The 21,993-nt window shown below is 64.9% G+C and overlaps 1 protein-coding gene across 1 annotated transcript in view; it reads right to left on the bottom strand.

The window, feature by feature from the left end:
• Positions 1-3,682: 3,682 nt before the first annotated feature.
• Positions 3,683-21,993, bottom strand: part of MYH9 (myosin heavy chain 9) — an 86,597-nt gene continuing 68,286 nt past the window's right edge. The window contains exons 18-41 of the mRNA XM_051845941.2: positions 21,499-21,568; positions 19,788-19,948; positions 18,956-19,064; positions 18,080-18,211; positions 17,660-17,866; positions 16,791-16,928; positions 16,339-16,462; positions 15,277-15,448; positions 13,978-14,190; positions 13,537-13,681; positions 11,999-12,205; positions 11,738-11,842; positions 11,361-11,513; positions 10,274-10,522; positions 9,209-9,421; positions 8,907-9,119; positions 8,603-8,764; positions 7,547-7,675; positions 6,838-6,926; positions 6,631-6,754; positions 6,216-6,424; positions 5,699-5,807; positions 5,294-5,466; positions 3,683-5,009 (exon numbers count right to left, since the gene is read on the bottom strand). Coding sequence (XP_051701901.2) covers positions 4,892-5,009; positions 5,294-5,466; positions 5,699-5,807; positions 6,216-6,424; positions 6,631-6,754; positions 6,838-6,926; positions 7,547-7,675; positions 8,603-8,764; positions 8,907-9,119; positions 9,209-9,421; positions 10,274-10,522; positions 11,361-11,513; positions 11,738-11,842; positions 11,999-12,205; positions 13,537-13,681; positions 13,978-14,190; positions 15,277-15,448; positions 16,339-16,462; positions 16,791-16,928; positions 17,660-17,866; positions 18,080-18,211; positions 18,956-19,064; positions 19,788-19,948; positions 21,499-21,568 — 3,724 coding nt within the window. The 3' untranslated portion in view covers positions 3,683-4,891. The remainder of the gene's footprint in view (positions 5,010-5,293; positions 5,467-5,698; positions 5,808-6,215; positions 6,425-6,630; positions 6,755-6,837; positions 6,927-7,546; positions 7,676-8,602; positions 8,765-8,906; positions 9,120-9,208; positions 9,422-10,273; positions 10,523-11,360; positions 11,514-11,737; positions 11,843-11,998; positions 12,206-13,536; positions 13,682-13,977; positions 14,191-15,276; positions 15,449-16,338; positions 16,463-16,790; positions 16,929-17,659; positions 17,867-18,079; positions 18,212-18,955; positions 19,065-19,787; positions 19,949-21,498; positions 21,569-21,993) is intronic.

Here is a 21,993-nt window from a genome sequence, read left to right on the forward strand (position 1 = left end):
GACTTGAACTGGCGCTCTGATAGAGGATGCTGGTGTTACAGTGTTGGCTTAACCGCTTTGTCACAGCGCCAGCCCCGTGTGTGTTCTGTGTTAATACAATGTCCAAGAGAATCTGACACGTCTGCAGAGCTAACGGCAGCCTCTGGATTTAAATTTCTATTTAAAGTAGGTAACTGAGGGGCCAGTGCTGTGGCGTAGCCGGGTAAGCTGCCACTTGCGCTGCCGGTATCCCATGTGGGGCCTATTCAAGTCCCAGCTGCTCCTCTTCCAATCTGGCTCTCTGCTAATGGCCTGGGAAAGCAGTGGAAGATGTCGCAAGTCCTTGGGCCCCTGCACCCATGTGGGAGACCTGGGAGAGGATCCTGGCTCCTGGCTTCAGCCTGGCCCAGCCCCACAATAAATAAAGTATCTTTAAAGAAAAACAGAGGCGATCGGGTCTCCGATGGCGGTGCCTGTGTTCCGGCGGAAAGGCCGTGAGACTCTGAGCATGTTGCAAAGAAGACTTAGCCCGGAATCCAGACGTGGCCTCACGTGGAGGCAGCAGCCTCACGTGACAGCGACAGCAGCAGGCAGCCCAGGACCCCGTGCCAAGAGGCACCACCAAGCTGCAACCCCCACCGGGCATCCCCAGGAGCTGAAGACAATGGCACGAGCAGGACGTATACCACGTCCACGGTGGTGAGTGACAGCCTAGGCACAGCGCCGCCCTGATGCCCGCCCACTCACGGGCGGAAATGAAACCTGGGCGACCCGTGCGATAGGAAAGTCCTCAGCCTTGTAGAGGAAGGGGCGCTGCACCTGCTACACATGGAAGACCCCGGAAGGCATCCTGCCACGGGAAACATTCCACTTCCACGAGGTGCCAGGGAGCAGGGTGGGTGCTGCGGGCTGCGGGGAGCGGGGGCGGGGGCGGCACTGGATGGGGGCAGAGTTCCAGCTGTGCAAGATGAGAGAGAGGCGGTCTGTGATTAACTTCTATCCCAAATAAAAATAATTTGTAAAGATTTTATTTATTTATTTGAAAGTCAGAATTACACACAGAGAGAGGAGAGGCACAGAGAGAGAGAGAGAGAGAGGTCTTCCATCCGCTGGTTCACTCCCCAGTTGGCTGCAACGGCCGGAGCTGCGCTGATCCGAAGCCAGGAGCCAGGATCATCTTCCAGGTCTCCCACGCAGGGCCATCTTTGGCTGCCTTCCCAGTCCCATTAGCAGGCAGCTGGATCGGAAGTGGAGCAGCCAAGACTTGAACCAGCGCCCACATGAGACGCCAGTGCTGCACGTGGCTGTTTTACCGCTATGCCACAGCGCCACCCCTACCTTGCATAACCACAGGAGGCGGGCACGGTGCGATGCAGGGGCCTCCGCGGTGGGCCCTGCTGGAGTTTGGCCAGTTCTTGCCCGCGCTCATTTTGCTGTGTTCCTGTCGGGTCTTGGGCCCCTGGTCCCACACGCAGACCCCCAGAGCCGCCCCCACAGGGGCCAGACTCTCCCATCACCATGAAGCAACCCCCTGCCTCCCTGCACAGCTGCTCCATCCGGGCCCCCCACGCCCCGGCGCCCACCAGTGTCCGTGCCGTCCCTACAGTTGGGTTGCTTGAGAACATCCTCCCAGAGGTGGAATTCTGCAAGAGAGAGAGGACGCAAAGGCCAGGCCAGGGTTGCCGCCACGGGACGGACCTCCCACGAGCCAGGACGCTGCTGCTGAGCTGGGGGACCACGGAGCTCCCTGAGAAGCCATGAGCAGACTCAACAGTGCGGGTGGCTCATGGGCGTCAGCCACGAAAGCCCACGCAGCCAGGCCACCTGGCAGGTGGGTGGTGTTGCTCCCACGGGTCGACCAGGAGTCCGGTCTGCGGTGTGGCTGCCACCCCAGGGCACTGATTTCTGCTGCGCTCTTTCTTGCACTGGGCTTCCGCCACCTGGGTGCTGAGGCTGAGTCCAGGGTGCTGTGTGCACAGTCAGCCATCACTGCGGTCCTCCCACTCGCTGCTCTGCCCTGCCCTCGTTGCCCCCACCCCGTCACCTCCTTCCTCCCGAGAGGAGACCCTTGAATGAAACAGGCAGCTTGTCAGCCCCCAGCCCCTGCCAGCACCTGCATGGGGAGGTCGGGGGTGCCTGGCCGAGAGGAGTGGGGCTGACACTCGGGGTCTAAGGCCACCTTGGCTGTGCGGGCTCCGCCCTGTGGTCAGCTGCAGCGGCTGGGGGCGGGGCTGCCAGCGAGCCCGGCAGCCTGCGTCCAGCAGGGGAGAAGAGAACGCTCCTCCACCTGGGGCTGCTGGACACCCCCGCTTGTCTTGCCCACCTCCTGCAGGAGCCTGCTGTGCAGAGCTGGCCTTGCAGGAGGCAGCCGGGTGTTAGCACGGGCTCAGATCTGGAGCTGGACTTTGAACGCTGTGCTGTGGACACAGAGTGGGGCCGCACACAGGGAGGGGCGTGGCGGTGTTTGGGAGGGGCCATCACAGGCTTGTCCCTCCTGGAGGTCTTTCTGTGTGTCCCCACCCTGACCCCCCGCGTCTCAGGTCTGAGAGTCACTCACAGCTACAATCGCAACCCGCAGGGGCCGCCAAGGGCAGTGCCCGGAAGACCGGGTAGCTGGCGGCCGCGGACGGCTCTGGGGGCCGACAGAGTGCAAGGGTCCACGTGCTCCAGCAGGTCCCTGGAGCGCAGGAACGGCCGAGACTGACAAAGACCGTCCAGCGACCTTGTTCCAATGGGGTCTGATTTCAGGGCGTGGAGCGGGGTCTGGGACGGTTCCTCCCCAGAGCCCGCGGCGAGCAAACGATACTGACACCAGGCCAGCAGCTTGGCTCTCGTGTCCTCCGCCCGAGGCTGGCCTGGTCCAGGTGACAGCACACACCAAGCTCACACAGCACGCAAGCCACTGCTTCCCCAACAACGGGGCACCAGCTTGGGCTGAGCCCAGACGGGGCGCGACCCACCCGCTGGGACCTCCACGGGACAACGGAGCGTGTCACGCTGGCGGACACCGAGCAGACAGTGCACGAGGCTGCAAACCCACCGTCTGACCAGTCAGGCGCCGACGGACACTTGCTGAGGGTCCTCACGGGCGGGGCACTTTCTCCTCCACCTCTGCCTTCACCCCCCCTGCTCCCGACCTCTGGGGAGGTGGGACAGGGATGCCCTCACAGGCACCACACCCCCGCGCCCTGCAATGCCCACGTACGTCGAGTTCTCCCGACAAGCCCCGGGGTCGGTGACGGCGACAGCTGCCATCTAAAACATCGCATGGAAAATCCTAGACGTGAGCAACAGGCAGGGTTGTCCTTGCACACGGTCTGAGTGGCACGCTGGTCTCGCTCCTCTCCAGGTAGTCACTTGGGAGCTCCTCGCACTCTGTCCCCGCCCCTCCCAGGGCAGGTGTTGTCAGGTGACTGTGAAAGCCTGGGGGGGGGGGTCAGGCCTGGGCCCCTCGTCTCTATCCCTGGGCCCTCCGGTGTCGCACGTCCAGCAGGTGCTCACCAACAGAAACGAGCCAAGTGCCGCCACTGGTGTTGCCGGCACCTTCAGTCTGCCCCAGCCTGCCCACCGGTCTCTCTCTACCGCCCCCGCCCCCACGCCCGCACCCAGCCTTGCTGGGTATGGGAAGCCCCCGCGACACACGGCGCAGGTGCCTGCCACAGCAGCACGGTGGCCCGCCCCCGCGACGACACAGACACGCTCATAGCACATGGTACTGTTTATTGTGGTGCTCAGTGGGAGTCTCCGTAAACCGGCTGACGTAGTGGTGACGCCGCGCACATGCTAAGGCACTTTCATTATATAAAAAAGGGGAGGGGTGGCGCTCTGGTCACTGCTGTGCCAGCGCTGGGACCTGAATTCAGAGCTTTGCAGGCATATGTGGCTTGGATACAGGCTTCATGATTTGTTGAGTTGTGTCCTTTCCAAAAAAAAAAAAAAAAAAAAAAAAAAAAAAAAAAAAATGCCTTCTTGCCCTAAGTAAGTCTTAACGCAGCATATACAGAACAGTTAGGAATACAAGTCAATTCAGCAACCAGTGTAGACCAGTGCAGGACGAGCTACTCTCCTCTAAACACGGTTCCGAAGGAAAGGCAGTGATAGACTCGGAATTCGATCATTTATTACAAGAAGGGGCAGAAAAAAGGAAAACTTTCTCTTGCAGAAAAAATCCGAGCAGGTGGCAGAGTTGACTGGGCTGAGCGAGCGGTGCCCGAGCGGGCGCGCGGCCGTGGGCGGGGCCGCGGGCCCACGCTGACGCTCTGGCGAGTCCCTTCACCGTTAAAGACATTTGGTCCCCAGGAGTGCCGGCCTTTCCCACCGGGCCCGCAGCCTCGCTGCCCTTGGCGGAGGAGGGGAGGGGCATTGCACTTGAGACGTCTTCGAAGGGGCGAGGGGACGGCGGGACAGTGGCGCTGCCTGCCCCAGCACTCCGTGCCCTGCACAGAGGTGGGGCCCCTGGGCCTGCTCCTCCGGACCACCCCGGCTCACGGGAGTGGGGAGCCGCTGGGGCAGGGCTGAGGTCACCGCGTGTGATTGCCAACAGCGGAGGAGGGAGGAGGGGGAGAGCTGGCAGAGGTGGGGAAGGCGACAACGCGGCTCCGGGCTGGGCTATCAAAACTCCTTTAGTCTGAGAAAAATAGATTCATAGAAAACTCACTTGCCCGCCCCCGCGGCCTGCCTCCCCCACCTCACCACCTTGTGCTTCTGGGTGAGAGAGGGCCGGAGACCCCGTGGGTCACTCTCGCCCAGGCCTGGGCCCAGGCCCCTGACTCTTTGGTATCAGATCTGGGAGCTGGGGGAGGGGGAGCTGGAGGGGCTGCAGCAGAGGAAGCCAATGCCCTGGACAAGGCCTGGGGGAGTCGGGGTCACGGCAGGCCCCAGGGGGTGCTGCGGGGAGGCTGGGGGAGGGTGCCTATTCAGCAGGCTTGGCCTCAGCGCCATCGGCTTTGCCGTCCAACTCCTCGTCCGAGCAGTCGCCAGTGCCTTTCCGGGCGATTCGGCGGGGCACGACGAACGGGAGGTCTCCACGCCTGGGGGGGGTCAAGGGCAGAGGATCAAGGTCAGTGGGGGACGCGGCCACGCTGAGTGGGGAAGGGAGCAGCTGACGGCTGGAGCCGCCGTCCGGGCGGGCAGGTGTCTCTCAGGCGAGCAGGACGTGCACACTTGTCGCAGAACACGTGGGTGCCGGTGCTGCAGCCGTCTGGCCTCGAGACGCCGGCATGAAGGCTCCACGCTGAGCTCTGCCCCAGCCTACATCCCCGCAGGCGCCTCCCGGTCCCACCGCACGCCTGGCGCTCCGCCGCGCCGCACTCACCGGAGCTTGTTCTTCAGGGAGCTGACCTCGCGGTTCATGGCGTCGGCCGTCTCGGTGGCGTCCTCCAGCTCACGCTGCAGCTTCCGGCGCGAGGCGTTGGCTCTCTGCGCCTCCTCCTCGGCCTCCTCCAGCTGCCGCTTGAGTTGCTTCAGGCGGGTGGACGCCTTGTCGGCCTGCGGAGGGGCGCAGGGGCCCGGTGAGGGCTCTAGGCGGGCGGGCGGCCCCGCACCCGCACCTGCGCCCGCAGCCCCGCGCGGACCTGGTCCTTGTACTGCTCGGTCCCGCGCCCGCGCCCGCGCGCACCTGGTCCCTGTACTGCTCGGCCCTGTGCCCGCGCCCCGCACCTGGTCCTTGTACTTCTCGGCCCCCGCCCACGCCCGCGCCCGACCCCGCGCCTGTGCGCACCTGGTCCTTGTACTGCTCGGCGTTGCGCCGCTCGTCCTCCACCTGCAGCAGCACGTCCTTGAGCTTCTTCTCGGCGCGACGCACCTGCTTGGAGGCGGCCTGGCGCTCCCTGCGCGGCGGACACGGCTCAGGGACTCCGGCCCCCGCCCCTCCGGCCCAATGGCGCCCACCCCCAGGGGGCCTGATGCCGAGGGCTCGCCGTCACCGCACACCCACTGCGCGCTTTGTCTTTAGCAGGGGCGGGTGACGATGTCCCTTTGACAGATGAACGGGCTTGGGGACGGGAAGTCAGGAAAGGGAACACGGGTCCGGGGCCGCCTGACTCCCACTCATCCCAAAGGTGTGGGCCTTGCTAAGCCCACAGATGGATGTCCGGGGGGCAAGACGTGGACAGCCACCAAGGGCCCCCCCCCTCAGAGGTGCGGCCCGAGCCCCCATTCCCCAGCATGGAGGAGACAGCTGGCCCGTGGCCGGCGTGGGGAGGACCCGCGCGGGGACACCCCGGCCGGGCACCTACTTGGTCTCGCTGTCCAGCTGCTCCTCCAGCTGCGCGACCTTGGCCTCCAGGGCGGTGATGGCGGCCTTGTACTTGGACTTGACCGTGCCTTCCATCTCCTGCAGCTTCACCTTCAGCTCCTTGTTCTGCCGCTCCAGCTGCTGGCGCGCATTCTCGTTCTTCTGGGCGTGGCTGCGCTCCAGGTTCAGGTCGGTGTTGATCTGGTCGATCTGTGGGCAGGAGGGGCCGTGACCACGAGGCACGCCGGGGCGCGAAGCGGGCAGGACTCTGCTGGGCCCCGCGAGGCCGGGAAGCGACGCGCCAGGTGCTCCCCAACCCCCAGGGGAACCACGGGGAGACGGTAGGGGTGCCAGGTGCCCGTCCGTCCCTAAGCGTCGGCCCACCACTGTGCAGCAGGCCTGGGCCCACCGCCCACCTGCAGGTTGGCCTTCTTCAGCCGGTCGTTGACCAGCTCGGTGTTGCCCTGCTCCTCCTCCAGCTCCTCCTCCAGCTGGGCGATGCGGGCCTCCAGCCGCCGCTTCTCCTCCAGCGCCAGGGCTCTGGGGAGGGCGGGGAGAGCTGAGAGGGCCCGCCAGGGCTGGGGGACACGTCCCGGCCCCCTCTGCCTCCTCACCGGGCTTACCCTTTGCCGCTGCTGTTGGCGATCTCGTCGGCCAGCTCGTCACGCTCCTGCTGGGCCTGGCGCTTGGCACGCTCGGCGGCAGCCAGCTCCTGCAATGAGGACCCGGATGTGCCCGGCTGGGACCGCACTGTCACCACGCCACGCCCCCTCCTCTCCACAGGGCAGTGCCCCTGAGCCTGTCTCCTCCCACGGAGTCCTTTCTCATGAACTCCCCTGGCTGCGGGCTGGTTCCTCCCTCTCGGGGCACAGCTGAGCACCACGTGTTTACAAGAGCCCTATCCCAGGAGCTCAGAACCCCGCCAGGCCCCGCAGGGAGCCCACACGGCCAGAGGTGCTCGGTGCTGGTGCCTCTGCAGCACTCGGGAGCCACGAACCGCACACTGTGGAAGAGCTCAGGCCCCCCCCCACCGTGCCTCCACGATGGCCAGGCATCTCCCCCTGGTCAGGCAGGGCGGGCTCTTTCCACTACGCCTCGATTCACGGGGAACAAGTTCACCCCACCCACGTTTTCATCACCCCAGGGAGCCCTGCTCTGAAGCAAAACCCTGGAGGGAACCCTGGATGCGTGGAATCACCCCCATAGACCAGGGCCCGTGTACCCATAGACCAGGGCCCGTGCACCCATGGACCAGGGCCCGCGCTGCTGGCCCTGCCCTGGAGGCTGCGGCTGCCACCTGCTGGCCACGCCGAGCGCTGCGGGCCGGCTCACCTCCTGCAGCTGGATCATCTCGGCCTCCATGCTCTTGAGCTTCTTCTCGTTCTCCTTGGCCTGCGCCAGGGTCTCCTCGCGGGAGGCCCGCGTGTCCTCCAGCTCGCGCATGTAGTCCTTCATCTGGGCCTGCGTGGGGAGCACAGGGTCGCACGGCCGCCCGCCACCCTCCCTCCCCGAGCGGGACACCTCGCCAGCAGGGAGGTGCTGGCTGTCCGCCTGGCGGCGTATTTAGCCAACTCGACTGTCAAAGGCAAAGCTGTGCACGCAGACAACGTCAGCCTACACTGCCTGCACCTTCCCGACCGAGGGTCTGGACAGTGCACTGTCGCCGGTGTGCAGCGCCGTGTCTGTGCCAGCCCAGGCTTTCAGACTTTCCGGAACTTCCTGGAACGCACACTCACTACCGGGGGCCCGGCCTGCAGGCTACCAACTCGAGGGCGGGAAATGGGTTTGCTTTTGTTATTCCCTGTTCTATGCCCTCGCTACAGACATCCCTGGTAGCTTTTGTTCTCTATTGCAGACGACTGCGCAGCTGGGACTTCCCGAGACAAAGGGCACGACCCTGGCTGTGCCTGGCTGGACGCCGGCAGCTGCAAAAGCCACCAGGAGTCAGAGCGCCGTGCTGGGGGCCTCGCCAATACCGTGCGTGGCTCACGTGGCACAATGGGCCATCTCGGAGCTGGCTTTCACGCATCTTCTCCATCGCTGGGAGAGAATCTCCCACAAACGTGCACAGTGCCGGGGCCGCCTCTCGGAGCCTCTGCCCGCTGCCCGTCAGGGCCAGCCTGTGTCAGGGGCTTGTGCCCCCTGGAATCCTGCCTGCGGGACTGCCTCCCCCACCGGCACGGCAGGGCCAGGTCTGTCCTGTCTGCTTCCAGACTAGTACCCCGGCCTCCACGTGCCCACTGTGAGAGGGGCCAGGAGCACCCTGACCTGGACCTGAGCAGGGCAATGGACTCGCAGCTCCCCTGGGCAGGCCCCTGTGTGCAGCCGAGCCCCAGCCCCAGCCCCGCCAGCCCCGCCAGCCCCGCCAGCCCCAGCCCCGCCCCTCACCTGCAGCTTGCGCAGCTGCTTGATGGCCTCGTCGCGGCCCTTGTTGGCCGAGTCGATGTGCGCCTCCAGGTCCTTCAAGTCCATCTCCAGCTTCTTCCGGGCGGCCACCGCCATGGAGCGCTGCTTCCTCTCATCTTCCAGCTCTGCCTCCATCTCCCGCACCTGCAGAAGCGCCCATGTGTGCTCGGTCCTGCCCCGTGGCGTCCACGGGGCTCCGGAACCAGCGAGCCCGTCACTGGCCCCCGGGCAGGCGGAGGGAGGAGGGAGAGGCCTGCCGGGACCCGGGGCGGCCCCGCACACGCACCTGCCTGACCAGCTGCTTCTTCTTCTCCTCGCTCTGCTCGTCGCGGCCCTGCAGGTCCCGCTCGAACTGGGCCTTCATGGCCTGCAGGTTGACCTCCAGCCGCAGCTTGGCGTCCTCGGTGGCCTGCAGCTCGTCCTCCAGCTCCTCCAGCTGCGTCTTCATCTCCTCCACCTGCTGCTCCAGGGCCCGCTTGGACTTCTCCAGCTCGTGGACCTGGGCCGGCGAGTGCGGTCAGGGCGGGGGCCGCCGCCGCTCCCCAGGCCCGTGCCTGCCCACGCCAGCCCGCGCGACCCTGCACTCACGCTCTTGCCCACGTCGTCCTTGGAGCTCATGAGGTCCTCCATCTCGGCGCGGAACTGCTTGTTGAGCCGCTCCAGTTCTGCCTTCTGCTCCACGGCCTCCTCCAGGGCCCGGGCCAGTGACAGCGCCTTGGTCTCCTTCTCGCGGGCCTCGGCCTCGGCCCGGTCACGCTCCTCTGCGTACTTGGCCGAGATGGTCTTCTCCTCCGCCAGGAGCTGGGAAGCAGGTGGGCACCGTGAGGCCCAGAGCTGTGGGCCACCGTGGGCACCCCAGCCCGGCCCCGGCTCCCAACTCGGGCGCGCAGGTGCAGGGCTGCTGCCTCGGAACGCGGCTGGTTCCAAGGATGATGTGACGCCGTCCAGTGTGTCCTCGAGGCTGGACAAGGGCAGGGCTTGCCTTGACCACCACCTCGTAGCAGCGACTGAACTTTTCAGTGCTAACGGCCTTCACGCCTCATGGGGCTGCTTCCATCAGAGCCCTCCGGGGAGAGTGGGCCCCGAGGACGTGGCAGCTGGCCCTTCTCAACATCTGGTTGGCGCTCGTCTTAAGACCAGGCAGACACGCGGCCCCCTCTTCCGGCGCCTTCAGCCGCGGCCCTGTGGCATCTTCCCCCGCCTTCCCGTCGCCTCGCCCTACTCCTCACTGCCTCGTCAGGACCAGAGGGTGCAGCCTGCAGCAGCCGTGCTGGTGAGGAGAGCGCAGCAGCCAGAGGCCACCTGCGCACACTGACGTCCCGTGTGCAGAGCCGCGGGCGCCGGGCGCGGCTTCCTGAGCCCTGTCTATGCTATCCTTCCGTCCGGCCCCACAGTCCTCACCTCCCTGAGCTGACTCGGGTCTTGTGGGAAGGGGAAGACACAAGCACACGTCAAGAAAAACGTAAGATGACAGTCAAACTGGCTCAGTACAGAAAACACACAGAACCCAACAGCGGGCAGACGCGTCCCGAGCCTTCCCATCGCGCTCTTCCCAGCTCGTCAGCCAGCTGGGCTCCGGGGGCTCCGGGCACCCGCCCTGACAGCGTCGGAAGGAGGGAGGGGACGCGGGAGGCCCGCGCGGCCGCCACGCACCTGGTCGAACTTCTTCTGCTTCTTCTCCAGGTTGGAGACGCTCTGGCGCTGGTGGTCCAGGTCCACGAGCAGGTCGTCCAGCTCCTGCTGCAGCCGCGTCTTGGTCTTCTCCAGCTTGTCGTAGGCGGCCACCTTCTCCTCGTGCCGCTGGCTCAGCCCCTCCAGGTCCTTCAGGACCTTCCGCCGCGCCTCCTCTGCCGTCTCCAGGCACCCCACGCCCTCCTCCATCTTCTTCCTCATGTCGGTCACCTGGGCAGGGGCACGGAGTGAGGAGGCACCCAGGAGGGCCCCTGGGCAGGTAACAGGCCCGGCTCCGGGGCTCCTGAAGGCTGGCCTCGCCATGAAGGACACCCAGGGGCCCACGCCATTATGCCAAGTGGTCCCCTCATCACCCGCGTCTGCCGCAGGGTCAGGACAAGCAGGGCTTCTGCCGAGGGCCTCTGTCCGTGCAAGGAGCAGGGGAGGACTCTGGGTCCCATCTGCACCCAGCTCTCGCTCTACAAAGGCTGAGCCCACAGGAGGGTGCCCCGACTTCCCGTCTGCCAGGGTCAGGCCCCACGCCCTTCAGGGTGCTGTGTGCCGGAAGCAGGAGACGTATGCACCTGGAGACATAACTGCGACCACACACGCACACCGGCCACCCCCACCCAGACTCTGGAGTGGACTCAGCCCATCCTGACTGCGACAAGGTAGTCTAAGACAGACTCTCGGATAGCAGCCCTATCTGTATCCGTATCCGTATCATCGATTTCACAGCTCAGAGGACCCTGTGCCTCCGTCTCGTAAGGCTTTAATGCAAATAAAACACACAGCATGACACGTCAGCCAGCTGTGGAGAAACGTGGCTGTCACCTGGCACGGCGGCACTAGCAGGGACAGCACCACGACATTAACCCAACTGCTACCGGACACGGCTACCACCATGGCTGCGGGCCTCCATTCTCATGGACGCAATGCTAACTGGTAGCCAGGGCCGGGCAAACATGGCACGCTACAGCCCCCAGCGAGGTTCTCGGGACTTCTCGTTCTCCCCAGGGACTCTGGGCCGAGCCCAGCCGGCACCCAGACGGCCTGCGGAGCCTCGCACCTGGGCCTGCAGGGTGGCGATCTGCTTCTCCAGGTTGTGCTTGGCCTCCTCCTCCTCCTCCAGCTGCTCCCTGAAGGAGTTCTTCTCGTCCTCCATCTGCTTCAGCTTGGTGCTCAGGCCCAGCTTCTGCCGGGTCTCCTCCTGCAGCAGCTCCTGCTCGTGGGGACAGAGGGCCGGGGTCAGGACACGCACCACGTGCACGACCCACACGGGGGGACCTCGGCCCTCGGCCTGATGGGCCAGTCACGGAGAGGCCTGCTGGGAGGTGGGGCACCAGAGAGGACGGGCGAGCAGACGCGCTCTGCCAAGGCCCAAAACTCTGGCAGCTGCCGCCGCCACGCGGGCACAGGGGCCTCCCAGGGGGACTGCAGCCTCACCTGGGTGTCCTGCAGCTGGGACTCCAGCGCAGAGAAGTCCTTGGTGAGCTTGCTGGACTTGCTGTCAGACTGGTTGAGCAGACCCGTCACGTTGTCCAGCTCCACCTGCACGGGCAGGGGGAGAGGCGACTGAGCCCGGCCACGAGCGCTCTGGCAAAGCTGGGCCTGGGTCACGTGCCGGGCCTCGGAGGTCCTGCTGGGTGGGCAGTGTGAGGAGGCAGAGGGGACGAGGAGAGGGAGCGAGGGGCGGCAAAGCCTCACCTGCAGCTTGGTGACCCTGTCCGCCAGCTCCGTGCGCACGCGCTCGCCCTCGCTGAACTTGACCTGCAGCTCTTGCAGCTGGGCCTCCGCCTTCTTGCGCTTGTGCTCGGAGTCCCCCTTGCCCTGCTGCAGGGCCTTGACCTCGTTGGCCAGCTCCCCTCGCTCGTGCTCCAGGGTCTGCTTGGCCTTCTCCAGGTTGGCTTTCACCTGGGCGAGGAGGGGCGGGGGGCGAGGATGTTAACAGGGACGCTGCGTGGCTGGTTTGTCTGACGCCACTGGAAGAGCCACCCACGCTGGGTCCAGCCCTGGACTCCGTGGGCTCCAGCCGGCCCCACCTGTCCTCTGCTCTCCACTGGCGGTGATAAGGGCTGTGTATCCTCGCTCCGCCCAGCATCCCTACCTTCACAATACTCCCCCCCAAGCCCTGCTGGCTGGGGAGAGGGAAGGTGCTAGACTGGGTGTTACTGTGGCTGTCACGACCCTAGCAGTATTTGCAACACAGCGAGGGCACCTGACTTCCAACAGAGCCCCTCAGAAACCTGCTGTTCAAACAGTAACATGGCATTCTCTAAGTCACAGAAGTGGGGCAGACATTTGGCCTACAGGGTAAGGCACCCACGTCCTCCCCAGCAGTCCCTGGGTTCAGCTCCCAGCTCTGGCTTCCTGCAAGCCCCGAAAGGCAGCAGTGACGGCCCCAGAGTTGATCCCTGCCACCCACGCGGGGACCTGGATGGTGCTCCCGCTACCCAGCTTCATCCCCAGCCGGGGCCAGTGTACATGTTTGGGGACTGAACCAACAGCTGGAGTGCTCTCTCCCTCCCAAGTGAAGAAATAAAAATTTCAATATCTAGAAACAAAGTAGAGTTCACAAAGCAAATACAATAATCGCACTCTACTCTGCACCAAGTAGACCACGGGGCTGTGGGAAGATCAGCCGAGGTCAAGGGTAAACTGGGCCCTGGGCAGGAGTTGAAGGGAGACAGAATATATTTAGGCCCCACGTGGAAGAGCCTTGAACTTCCCCAGCTGCCACCACCAGACATGGAGCTCTGCAAGGCACAGGAGGCAGGACTTGGGGACCAGCTGGGTACACGGCCCTGGGGTTTTCCAGGGAGACCCCAGCTGACTACTTGCTGGGGGTGTTCCAGAGGGGACTCTGCAGGTGGAAGCCGGACCACCAAAGCCCTCTGACACCCACCGGTTCCTCCACGCTACCTGCTCTGACGGGTTGTTAATGACAACCCCAACATACGGACACCTTATGCCCTCATTGCCCAAGTGCTTCACACAGATTAACGACTCTAAGTCCTGTAATCATGAGACAAACCCATCGTCCCCCTGCACAGACAGGGAAACTGAGGCACGGGGTACTTTTGCCCCAAGGAACACAGGCGCTGTCTGGGGCTGAGCAGTCTGATGCCGGCACTGCTCTGCGGGACTGGCCGCGGCACGGCAGAGCGCAGAGTGCAGGGTCACCAGGAGGCCCCTCCCCTGAAAGCAGCCCGGCTGCGCCCGCAGGGGCTGGGGAGGCCCCGCACCCGCTTGGTCTGCTCCAGCTGCTCCGCCAGCTCCTCCACGGCCTGCGAGTGCTTCTGCCGCATCTCCTGGATCTGGGCCTCGTGGGTCCGCGCCTCGTCCTCGAGGGTCTTCTTCAGAATGTTCACTTCCTGCTCGCGTTTGGACCTGGACGGGGAAAACCCCTCAGAGCGGAGGCCGAGACCCGGCAGCCCTTCCCGGCACAGCCCCCGTCTGCAGCTTCTCTCCCCACCGGCCCCCTGCTCGGCTACTACAGGCCCTTGTACAGGCTCAGAGCCCACCCTCGCTGCGCCCTCCAAAGCCACGCTCCCCGCAGATCTGCTAGGCAGAGGGCAACGGCCGAGGAAGGCCCGGCTCCGCGCTCTCTGGACGTGGTGAGCCGTGTGCAGCACTGCTCCGGGCCCCCCGCCCTCGTGGCCAGGCCAGGCGGCCCCAGGCCACACCTGAGCTCCTGCTGCGCAGCAGTGGAGTCCAGGGTGTCCTCCAACTCTGTCTTCAGCGCCTCCAGCTCCTCCCCGAGGTCCCGCTTCTGCTTCTCGGCCTTGTTCCTGGAGGCGCGCTCGGACTCCAGGTCCTCCTGGAGCTCGGAGATCTGAGATTCCAGCTCCCGGATCTTCTTGAGGGCCATGTTCTTCTGGGCAGCCTCTTCTTCCACTCTGCCAGAGAGACGCTGTCAGCCTGAGGCCGTGTCCCCTGCAGGGCTCCGCCCGCAGGAGAGGCCTTAGAGGGGCAGCGGGGCAGCCAGCGCTGTCTATGCAGGTACATCATGGCAGTTCAGTGGCTCTCAGCAGAAACATGAGGTATCCCAGACCCGGAACACCTCAGAGAAACCCCTTCACCTTCCAAATGACACACACACACACACACACACACACACACACAATGGGGCCAGCACTGTCCTGTGGTGCAGCAGGCTAAAGCCATGGCCTGCAGCACCAGTACCCCACAGGGGTGCTGGTTAGAGTCCTGGCTGCTCCAATCCTGACCCATTACTCCCTGCTAATGTTCCCGAGGGAGCAGAGGAAGATGACCCAGGTGCCTGGGCCTGTGTACCCGTGTGGGAGACCAGGAAGCAGCTCCTGGTGCTTGGCTCTGCCTGGCCCACCTCGGCCGTTGTGGCCATTAGGGAGTGAACCAGCAGATGGAAGACCTTTCTCTCTGCCTCTCCTTCTATGTCTGCCTGTCTCTCTCTCTCTCTCTTTCTCTGTTTAACGCTGGCTTTCAAGTAAATAAATTTTCAAAAAAATTAACTTTAAAATGTTACACGAAAAAGGAAATACTCTAAAAAGCTACAGTCCATCAGACGGCAACTAAGTGGCAGGCAATGAGCTGTGGGCTTTGCATGGTTTTGTCTCACTGAAGGTTCACCGAGTGTTGACATCGGCAGAGGCCGTGCGTGGGGGAGGCGGGCAGGGTTTAGATGGGAAGTCTGTATGTTCTGCTCAATCTTGCAATGAATCTAAAACTAGAAAAATCAAGTCTGCTTTTTTAAACAAATGTGTGCCTATAGCCAAGAATTTTTTTAAAAAGAAAGTATTGTGGGCGGGAGACAGAGCTGTGGGTGGTTCTGGATTACCAAGGAGAAAGCCGCCCAGCACCCCAGCACCCCAGCACCCCAGCCTGTGCCGCTGGTGCCTGAGAACTTCTGCAGCCGCAGCGGAGGGGACGCTCGCGCTCGCTGGCGCGGCGAGCCTGGGCAGGGCGTGCTCTGGCCGGCGGCCACGTGGGAGCCCGGGCCTCACCTGGCCAGCGCGGCCTGCAGCTCCTCCTCCTTCTTGGCCAGCTGCATCTTGAGCTCGGCGATCTGCGCCTGCAGCTCGGCGATCTGGTCGCTGAGGTCGGTGGAGTCTCCCTCCAGCTTCCGGCGCGTCTTCTCCAGCTCCTGCCGCTGCTTCTCCTCCCTGCGGAGGCGCTCTGGGGGTGGGGGTGGGGGGACCTCAGCGGCTGCAGCTCTTCTGTGTTCAACGACTTACACAGCCAGGGCCAGAGGCCTTCGCGACACACAGCCAGTCACACCTGACCCCTGGATGCGGGACAAGAGCGCTGCCACGTGCGGTCCGGTGCCTGCCGGGCCTGTCTGCTCTGCCCTGCGGGCACACCATAGCTTCCTTCTCCAGCCCACGGGGACAGGTGTGTGACTCTCAGTGCACAAGGCCGAGCGCCGGATGGCACTGCTGGGTCAGGGGCACGCAGCAGGTGGGGGGGGGGGGTGTGTTTCTGACTCATCTACAGCTTCCTTAACACTTGCTGGTGTCAAACGTCTGTCAACCTGGTGGTCCTGCCCTCCGGGACGCCTTGGAAGGCCAAGTCCTGCAGACTCCTCCCCGTCACACACACACACACACGAGGGGTTGGCAGGGCTGGGACACTAGGCTGGGGAGGACGCCGCCGGCCGGCAGCCCATATCCACCCCACGTTCACCAGCCGGGCGCGGGGCTCCTCCAGCTGTGTCAGGCTCTCTCCCTCCCCGAGCTGTCCACGCCTCTCAAGGGGCTGGGGGTCTCAGCCAGCCATAGGCCTTCTACCGAGGCCTCCTGACCGCCACAGTCCCCAGAACACAGGAAACGAGGCAGGGCCGGCGAGCCTGGCCCACATCCAACCACCATCTCCTGCGGTCTCCCCAGCAGCTCGAGTGCGGCACAGCGGGCGACACAAGGGTCTGCTCTGAACCACGATTCCTGGGAACCAGCCAGAGCAACCAGGTGCTGCCGCGTGCCCTGGCCATCTCGCGCCTCACGGCAGCAGCCGAGCGCTGGGTCACGGGAGCCAGGGCCCCCGGCAGGCGGCCCAGGCCACGCCCTCACCTTCCAGGTCTGTGATCATCGCCTCGTGCTTGTTCTTGAGCTTGGCCAGGCTCTTGGACTTCTCCTCCTCCTCCATGAGGTTGGTGGTGAACTCGGCTATCCTGTCTTCCAGCAGCTTCTTCTCCTGAGGGGCGGGGGCGGGCCAGGCTGAGCGGGAGCGCACAGGACGCCGCAGCCCTCCTCAGAGCGCAGCCGGCCCAGGAGCGCAGGAGCAGGCACAGGCGAGGCCTGGCTGCAGGAGCACGGGACCTGCCGCACGAAGCCACCAAGGCGCCCCGGCTCCGCAGGGGACAGATGCACAGTGCCACACGGAGGGCCTGACTCGTCTCAAAAGCCAGCGAAGAGCTCGACTGCGGGGCAACGGCGAAGCTCCCTGGGGCCGCTCATTCGGGGGAACCCCCCGTGTGGCTCCGGGAGGGGGCCGCCCGGGCAGCCACGCGCGCCTGGCCCACCTTGGCCAGCTTGCAGTTCTGGTCCTCCATGATGATCTGCTCCTCCTCCAGCTTCTTCAGCTTGGCCTCCGTGGTCACCTTCTCCAGCTGCAGCTTCTGCCGGGCGCTCTCCTCCTCCTCCAGCTGCTCCTCCAGTTCCTGCCGGGAGCCGGAGAGAGGGTGGGAACGGTGGCTCTGCGAGCCCGGCAGCTTGGCCGGGATGCAGCCCAGCCCTGCAGGAGGGGTCACGCATCTGAAGCTGGGGTGCCAGGCAAGACGCCCGCAGTACTGCTCTGGGGGTCCCCTTTAGCCAGCTTCCCACTGGGCAGAGCGTGGAGGACAGGGCTGCCGGCCCTCCACTCCCAGGTCCCAGAGCAAGGGCTGCAGGGAGGCAGAACGGCCTTTGCCATGCCGGGGAGGGCAGAGCGCAGGGAGAGCTGAGAGGCCCGGATGGAACAGCCAGCCCCTGGGGGAGGCCCGTCAGCTGTGCCCATGGGCAGCGCGGGCACGCAGACCCGGACTCCTGTCCTGAGTTGGTGGGGCCTGGCGGGGAGCCCGACTCCCGTCCCGAGTCAGGGCCTGGCGGGGACTCCTGCCTTAAGTCGGTGGGGCCTGGCAAGAAGCCCGACTCCTGTCCCCACGTTGAGTCAGGGCCCGGCAGGGACTCCCGTCCCGAGTGGGCGGGGCCCGGCGGGGACTCCCGTCCCGAGTGGGCGGGGCCCGGCGGGGACTCCTGTCCCGGGTCAGGGTCCGGCGGGGACTCCCGTCCCGAGTGGGCGGGGTCCGGCGGGGACTCCCGTCCCGAGTCGGCGGGGCCCGGCGGGGACTCCCGTCCCGAGTGGGCGGGGCCCGGCGGGGACTCCCGTCCCGAGTCGGCGGGGCCCGGCTACCTGGATGTTCTGCTGCATCTTCTTCTTCTCGGCCTGCAGGTGCTGGCAGCGCTCCTCCTCCTCCTCCACCCGGGCCTCCAGGTCGTGGCAGATCTCCTCCAGCTCCTGCTTCTTGGCAGTCAGGCGGGCGCGGAGCTCCTCGGCCTCGGCGCACAGCTCCGTCTCTGCCTGGAGCTGCTCCTGCAGCTGCAGCTTCTCTGCCATGAGCTGCAGCGGGCACACGGAGCGCAGAGCACGCGCTTGCACCCTCCTCCCGGGGCTCCGGGGCTCCCGGGCACCTTCCAGACACCGTGTCCTCAAGACCTCCAAGAACCAGCCGGCCTCCAACGCATACCCCGGGAGAGACTAACCACCCTGCTCCTCCGGCACCTGGGGCAGCAAACGTGCCTCCCCCGGTGGCCAGCAGGGGGCAGCACCCACCTGAGACTGCAGCGTCTCCATCTCCGTGAGCCTGTTCTCTGCCGCCAGCTGCTTCTCCCGCACCTTCACCAGCTCCTCCTCCTTGGCAATCATCTCCTCCTCCTGCCGGCTCACTTGCAGCAGCGGCTTGACCTGGGGAGGAGAGACACAGCTCGCTGGAGGCCGAGGCCACGCGACACACCAGGAGGAGCCACGGGGGGTGGACGTCAGGGCGGTCTGCGGGCCACAGGCCGCCGACCTGCCCGCTGCATCTCGGGGCGGCCATGCCGGGGCGGCCATCCCCGGGCACGAGGACGTCCACAACAACGGGACATCTCGAAGGCCACGCTCGCGCAGGAATTTTAAACGGAGAATGCGGAATACAAGACTGTTTACATGAGGGAAGGCTCAGCTATGCGGGAATGCGTGTGGTCTACACAGCTGAGATGTACCGGGCGAAGAGAGTGAGGACAAACACTGAACTCACTGCTGCTGGCTCAGGGTGAGGGAATTCTGGGTGAACTTCCATTTTCTGCTTCATACGTTTTTTAAAAAAGTTCTTACATATTATATACGATAAACAAAAAGCAAGCTGAACAACCTTAGAAATAAAGGGAATTTTTAAAAGGCTAGGGAGGGCCAGCCTGGTTGTGTACGACGCCTCAGGGTGGCTTCCCGAGAAGGCAGGGCCCCGGCAGGGCGTGGGGCTGCAGAGTCCGGAGCCTTTGCTGGCGGGAGCTGCTCATTGAGCCAGCCCAGCCCAGCCCCAGAGCAGGCCATGGCCACGGCCACGGCCAGCAGGCCAAGGACCACAGGGCCCAACTGCCGTGGGGGTAGTGGGCCCTCACAGAGGCCGGCGTGGGCCTGTGCATCCCCGGCGTGCCGGCGCGCACCCACCTTGGTGAAGAGCCGCCACCACTGCCAGTTCCGCAGCTTGAGGTAGGCGGCGCAGTTCCTCTGCAGGACCTTCATGGCCGTCAGCTGCTGCTGCCGCTTGGCAAACGCCCTGTGGGGGGGGGGGGCACACGGTCAGCGTGCGGGAGACACACTCCGCACAGCTCTGGTCTGCCCGCTGACGCTTCTCCGGGGACCGGCCCCTGCTGGCAGAGGTTGGCTCTCCCACGTATGAGCTGTGTGACGCACACGTCACGGATCTTGCAGTGGGTCTGGGTCACCACACCGCCCCCTCTACTCGGCCCCGTCTGAACCGCAGAGACCCTGCTCTGAGTGAGGCCGTGACCTCGGCTGTCCCTGCATGCGGCCTTTGGCTGGCGTTCCCAAAGGGGGTCGCAGGGTGGCGACTGGAGGCGTTCGGACCCACGCAGCGAGAGGCCCGTTCGTTTTCCCAGGGCCCGGAGCTCACACTGGGAACGTGTGATCGGAGAAAGGACGCAGGGGCCCAGAGGCCGTGCGGAGCTGCTCTGGACTCAAGACGCCTCCGCGCCTGGGCACGCCGGGCCCCTCGGGGGCAGGCAGGCCTGGGGCTGTCCCCCCGGAGTGACACATGAGGATCCAGCGAGCAGGGCCGTCAGCATGGTGAACCCACGCAGACCCCCCCCCCCCAAGCAGGTCACGCTAAGCCTCCGTGGGAAGTGCTCACGTCTGCTTCTTGGACGTGGAAGCCCCGGCAGAGGGGACCAGGACAGCCCGGCACTCGAGTGCCCCAGCGCACGGCTGGCTGGCGGGGTGCAGCGGGCCTCGTGGGGGGGGGGGGTGCCCTGGGACTCACTTCCTGGCCAGGTAGCCCCGACAGCAGGCCTGGAATCCTATGATGACGTCGGTGATCTTCAGGTCCCGCTCCTCCTCCAGGTGGGCCAACACGCCCGCGCGGAAGAACACTTTGCTCTGGCCGATGCGGTACAGGTTGCTGTCGAGCTCCAAGGCTTTGATCTAGACGGGAAGGGAGCAGGCGATGGGGGAGGGCTACGAGAGGCAGTGGTCAGTCCCAGGAGCCCCCCACGCCGGAAGAGACAGAGCAGGGCTGTGGGACGAGAGCCGAGGGACGGTGGGCTCCCGACGAGCGCGGGAGAGACGGAAGCCCGAGGTAAGGGGCATCTGAAGCCGTCCTCCCGCCTCTGCACACTGGAGCCACGCTCCACACACACCCGGCGGAGGTCCCTCCAGCCAGAGGTGGCCAAGAGCCACAGACGCTACGACATAGTTCTGCGTCGAATGCTAGTTAGCGGACCCTGGCCTTAGCCTCTGCAAGGCCAACTGCCCCAGCTGCAAAATGGGAATAACGCGGCAACTTAACAGTTAAAGCAAATGACAGCGCCCCCTGCTGGCTGTGGGAATTACGAGAACACAGGGAGCGCGCTTAGTCCTGACTCAAGCATCCAACGAAGGGCAGGAATGAGCAGACGCTGTCGCTACTGCCACAGGGCAGCCCCAGGCCAAAGCCGGGCTCTCAGTCATGCCCACAGGCAAGGCCTCTCTGCTGTCTGTCTCAGGAGAAGGGACTTGGGACAGCCCCAGGTAGACCCCCTGCAAGTGGGGCTTGAGGGACCCTTGGTGACCACAACTGGCCTGGGTGGTGTGAGATGGGAGGGAGGCCCAGGGGAAGGACAGCACGCAGGCACCTCCCCTCCCCACCCTGGCTTCTCCTGCAGTCTGGGGTGGGGGGGTGGAGGGACTGCAGGTACCTGCAGGAGAACACAGCTCAGCTGGCCGGCAGCCGACCGGGGCACCACGGTGGCAGGGGGCCCACAGGGAGCAGGCCCGCCTGCCCTGCCCTGCCCTCCCACTGACTGAGAAGCGTGTCCCTTCCCCCTCCTGAACCTCGGCCTCCCTGTCGCGAGGTGTGGGCTTTGCACACCATAGGAATTTGGATGTTTTTCTTTTCTCTTTTTCTCCCTGCTAGCCCATCCTCTCTGATTCTTGGGAAGATTCTAAAGTAAAAAGGGACAAAAGGCAGTGGCTGCTAACCCCGGACCTGCCAGAAACAGCGGGAGGCCAGGAGCAGGAAGACCTGGGTGGGCCCCAGGCCCCAGCTCAGCCTGGCCTGAGTCACTGTGGGGCTGTCACACTCACATGGGGAATCCGGCTTCAGAGAGTGCGCTACGCCACGCACAAGGGGAGTGCGAGTGCTAGCCACACAGATTCCGGTAGCGTCAGGCGAGACCCACCGCCCCGTCCACCACACTGGGCGTGAGGATCAGAGGCAGCAAGACGCAAGAGACGGTTCCCCAGCTGGGAGAGACCAACTCTATCCGGGCCCCGCGGTGGCAGCAGGCGCCCTGGTCCCGACCACCACCCTGCACCCGCGGAGGGCAGACAGGCTGCTCGGGGCCCTGGAACACTGGAAGGCGTGACACAGCATGGGCACCGCCCAACCAGAAGGGGCGCTCCAGCAGAACCCGCTCCAGCCGAACCCGCACCAGCCAGGAGGGCGCCCCCGTCCAACCTCAGAACCCCCTGCAGGAGGAGGCAGCTCCACTCACCATGAGCACACAGGCCTGCTTCCCGTCCATGAAGCCCTTAGGGATGGAGTTGGGCGTCAGGATCTCATACCTGAAGGAGGAAAGAGAAGCCCGGTCATCCGGTTTCCATCCTGCACGCCCGGCGCACACCTGGGATCAGGGCCAGCCCCAGGCTCGGCAGGCGTGGGATTCTGTTCACAAACTAAGGAAAGAGGGCTCGGACAGTCCCGTTCTGCTCTTTTCCCGGCTGGACGACCTAAGGTTGGCATTTTCTGGAAAGGGGGTGGAAACTCCCACGGTGCCGCTTTCTTCTCTCCAGGGCAAGCCTTAGATTGGGCTTCCTGGCGCTGACTGCCCAGAATCTTCATCTGTAGTCCCCGCCCAGTTATGCTCCCCTTCCCTGGGATGCAACAGAGAGCGGCTAATAAACAGATGGCCTCCCGCTAGCAGCCAGCGCCACACATGGGCTCGGGGACACGGCAGGTGCCGGTGCCACCAATATCCGGGCACACACGG

This window comes from Oryctolagus cuniculus, chromosome 11, assembly GCF_964237555.1.
Source record: "Oryctolagus cuniculus chromosome 11, mOryCun1.1, whole genome shotgun sequence".
Taxonomy (NCBI): domain Eukaryota; kingdom Metazoa; phylum Chordata; class Mammalia; order Lagomorpha; family Leporidae; genus Oryctolagus; species Oryctolagus cuniculus.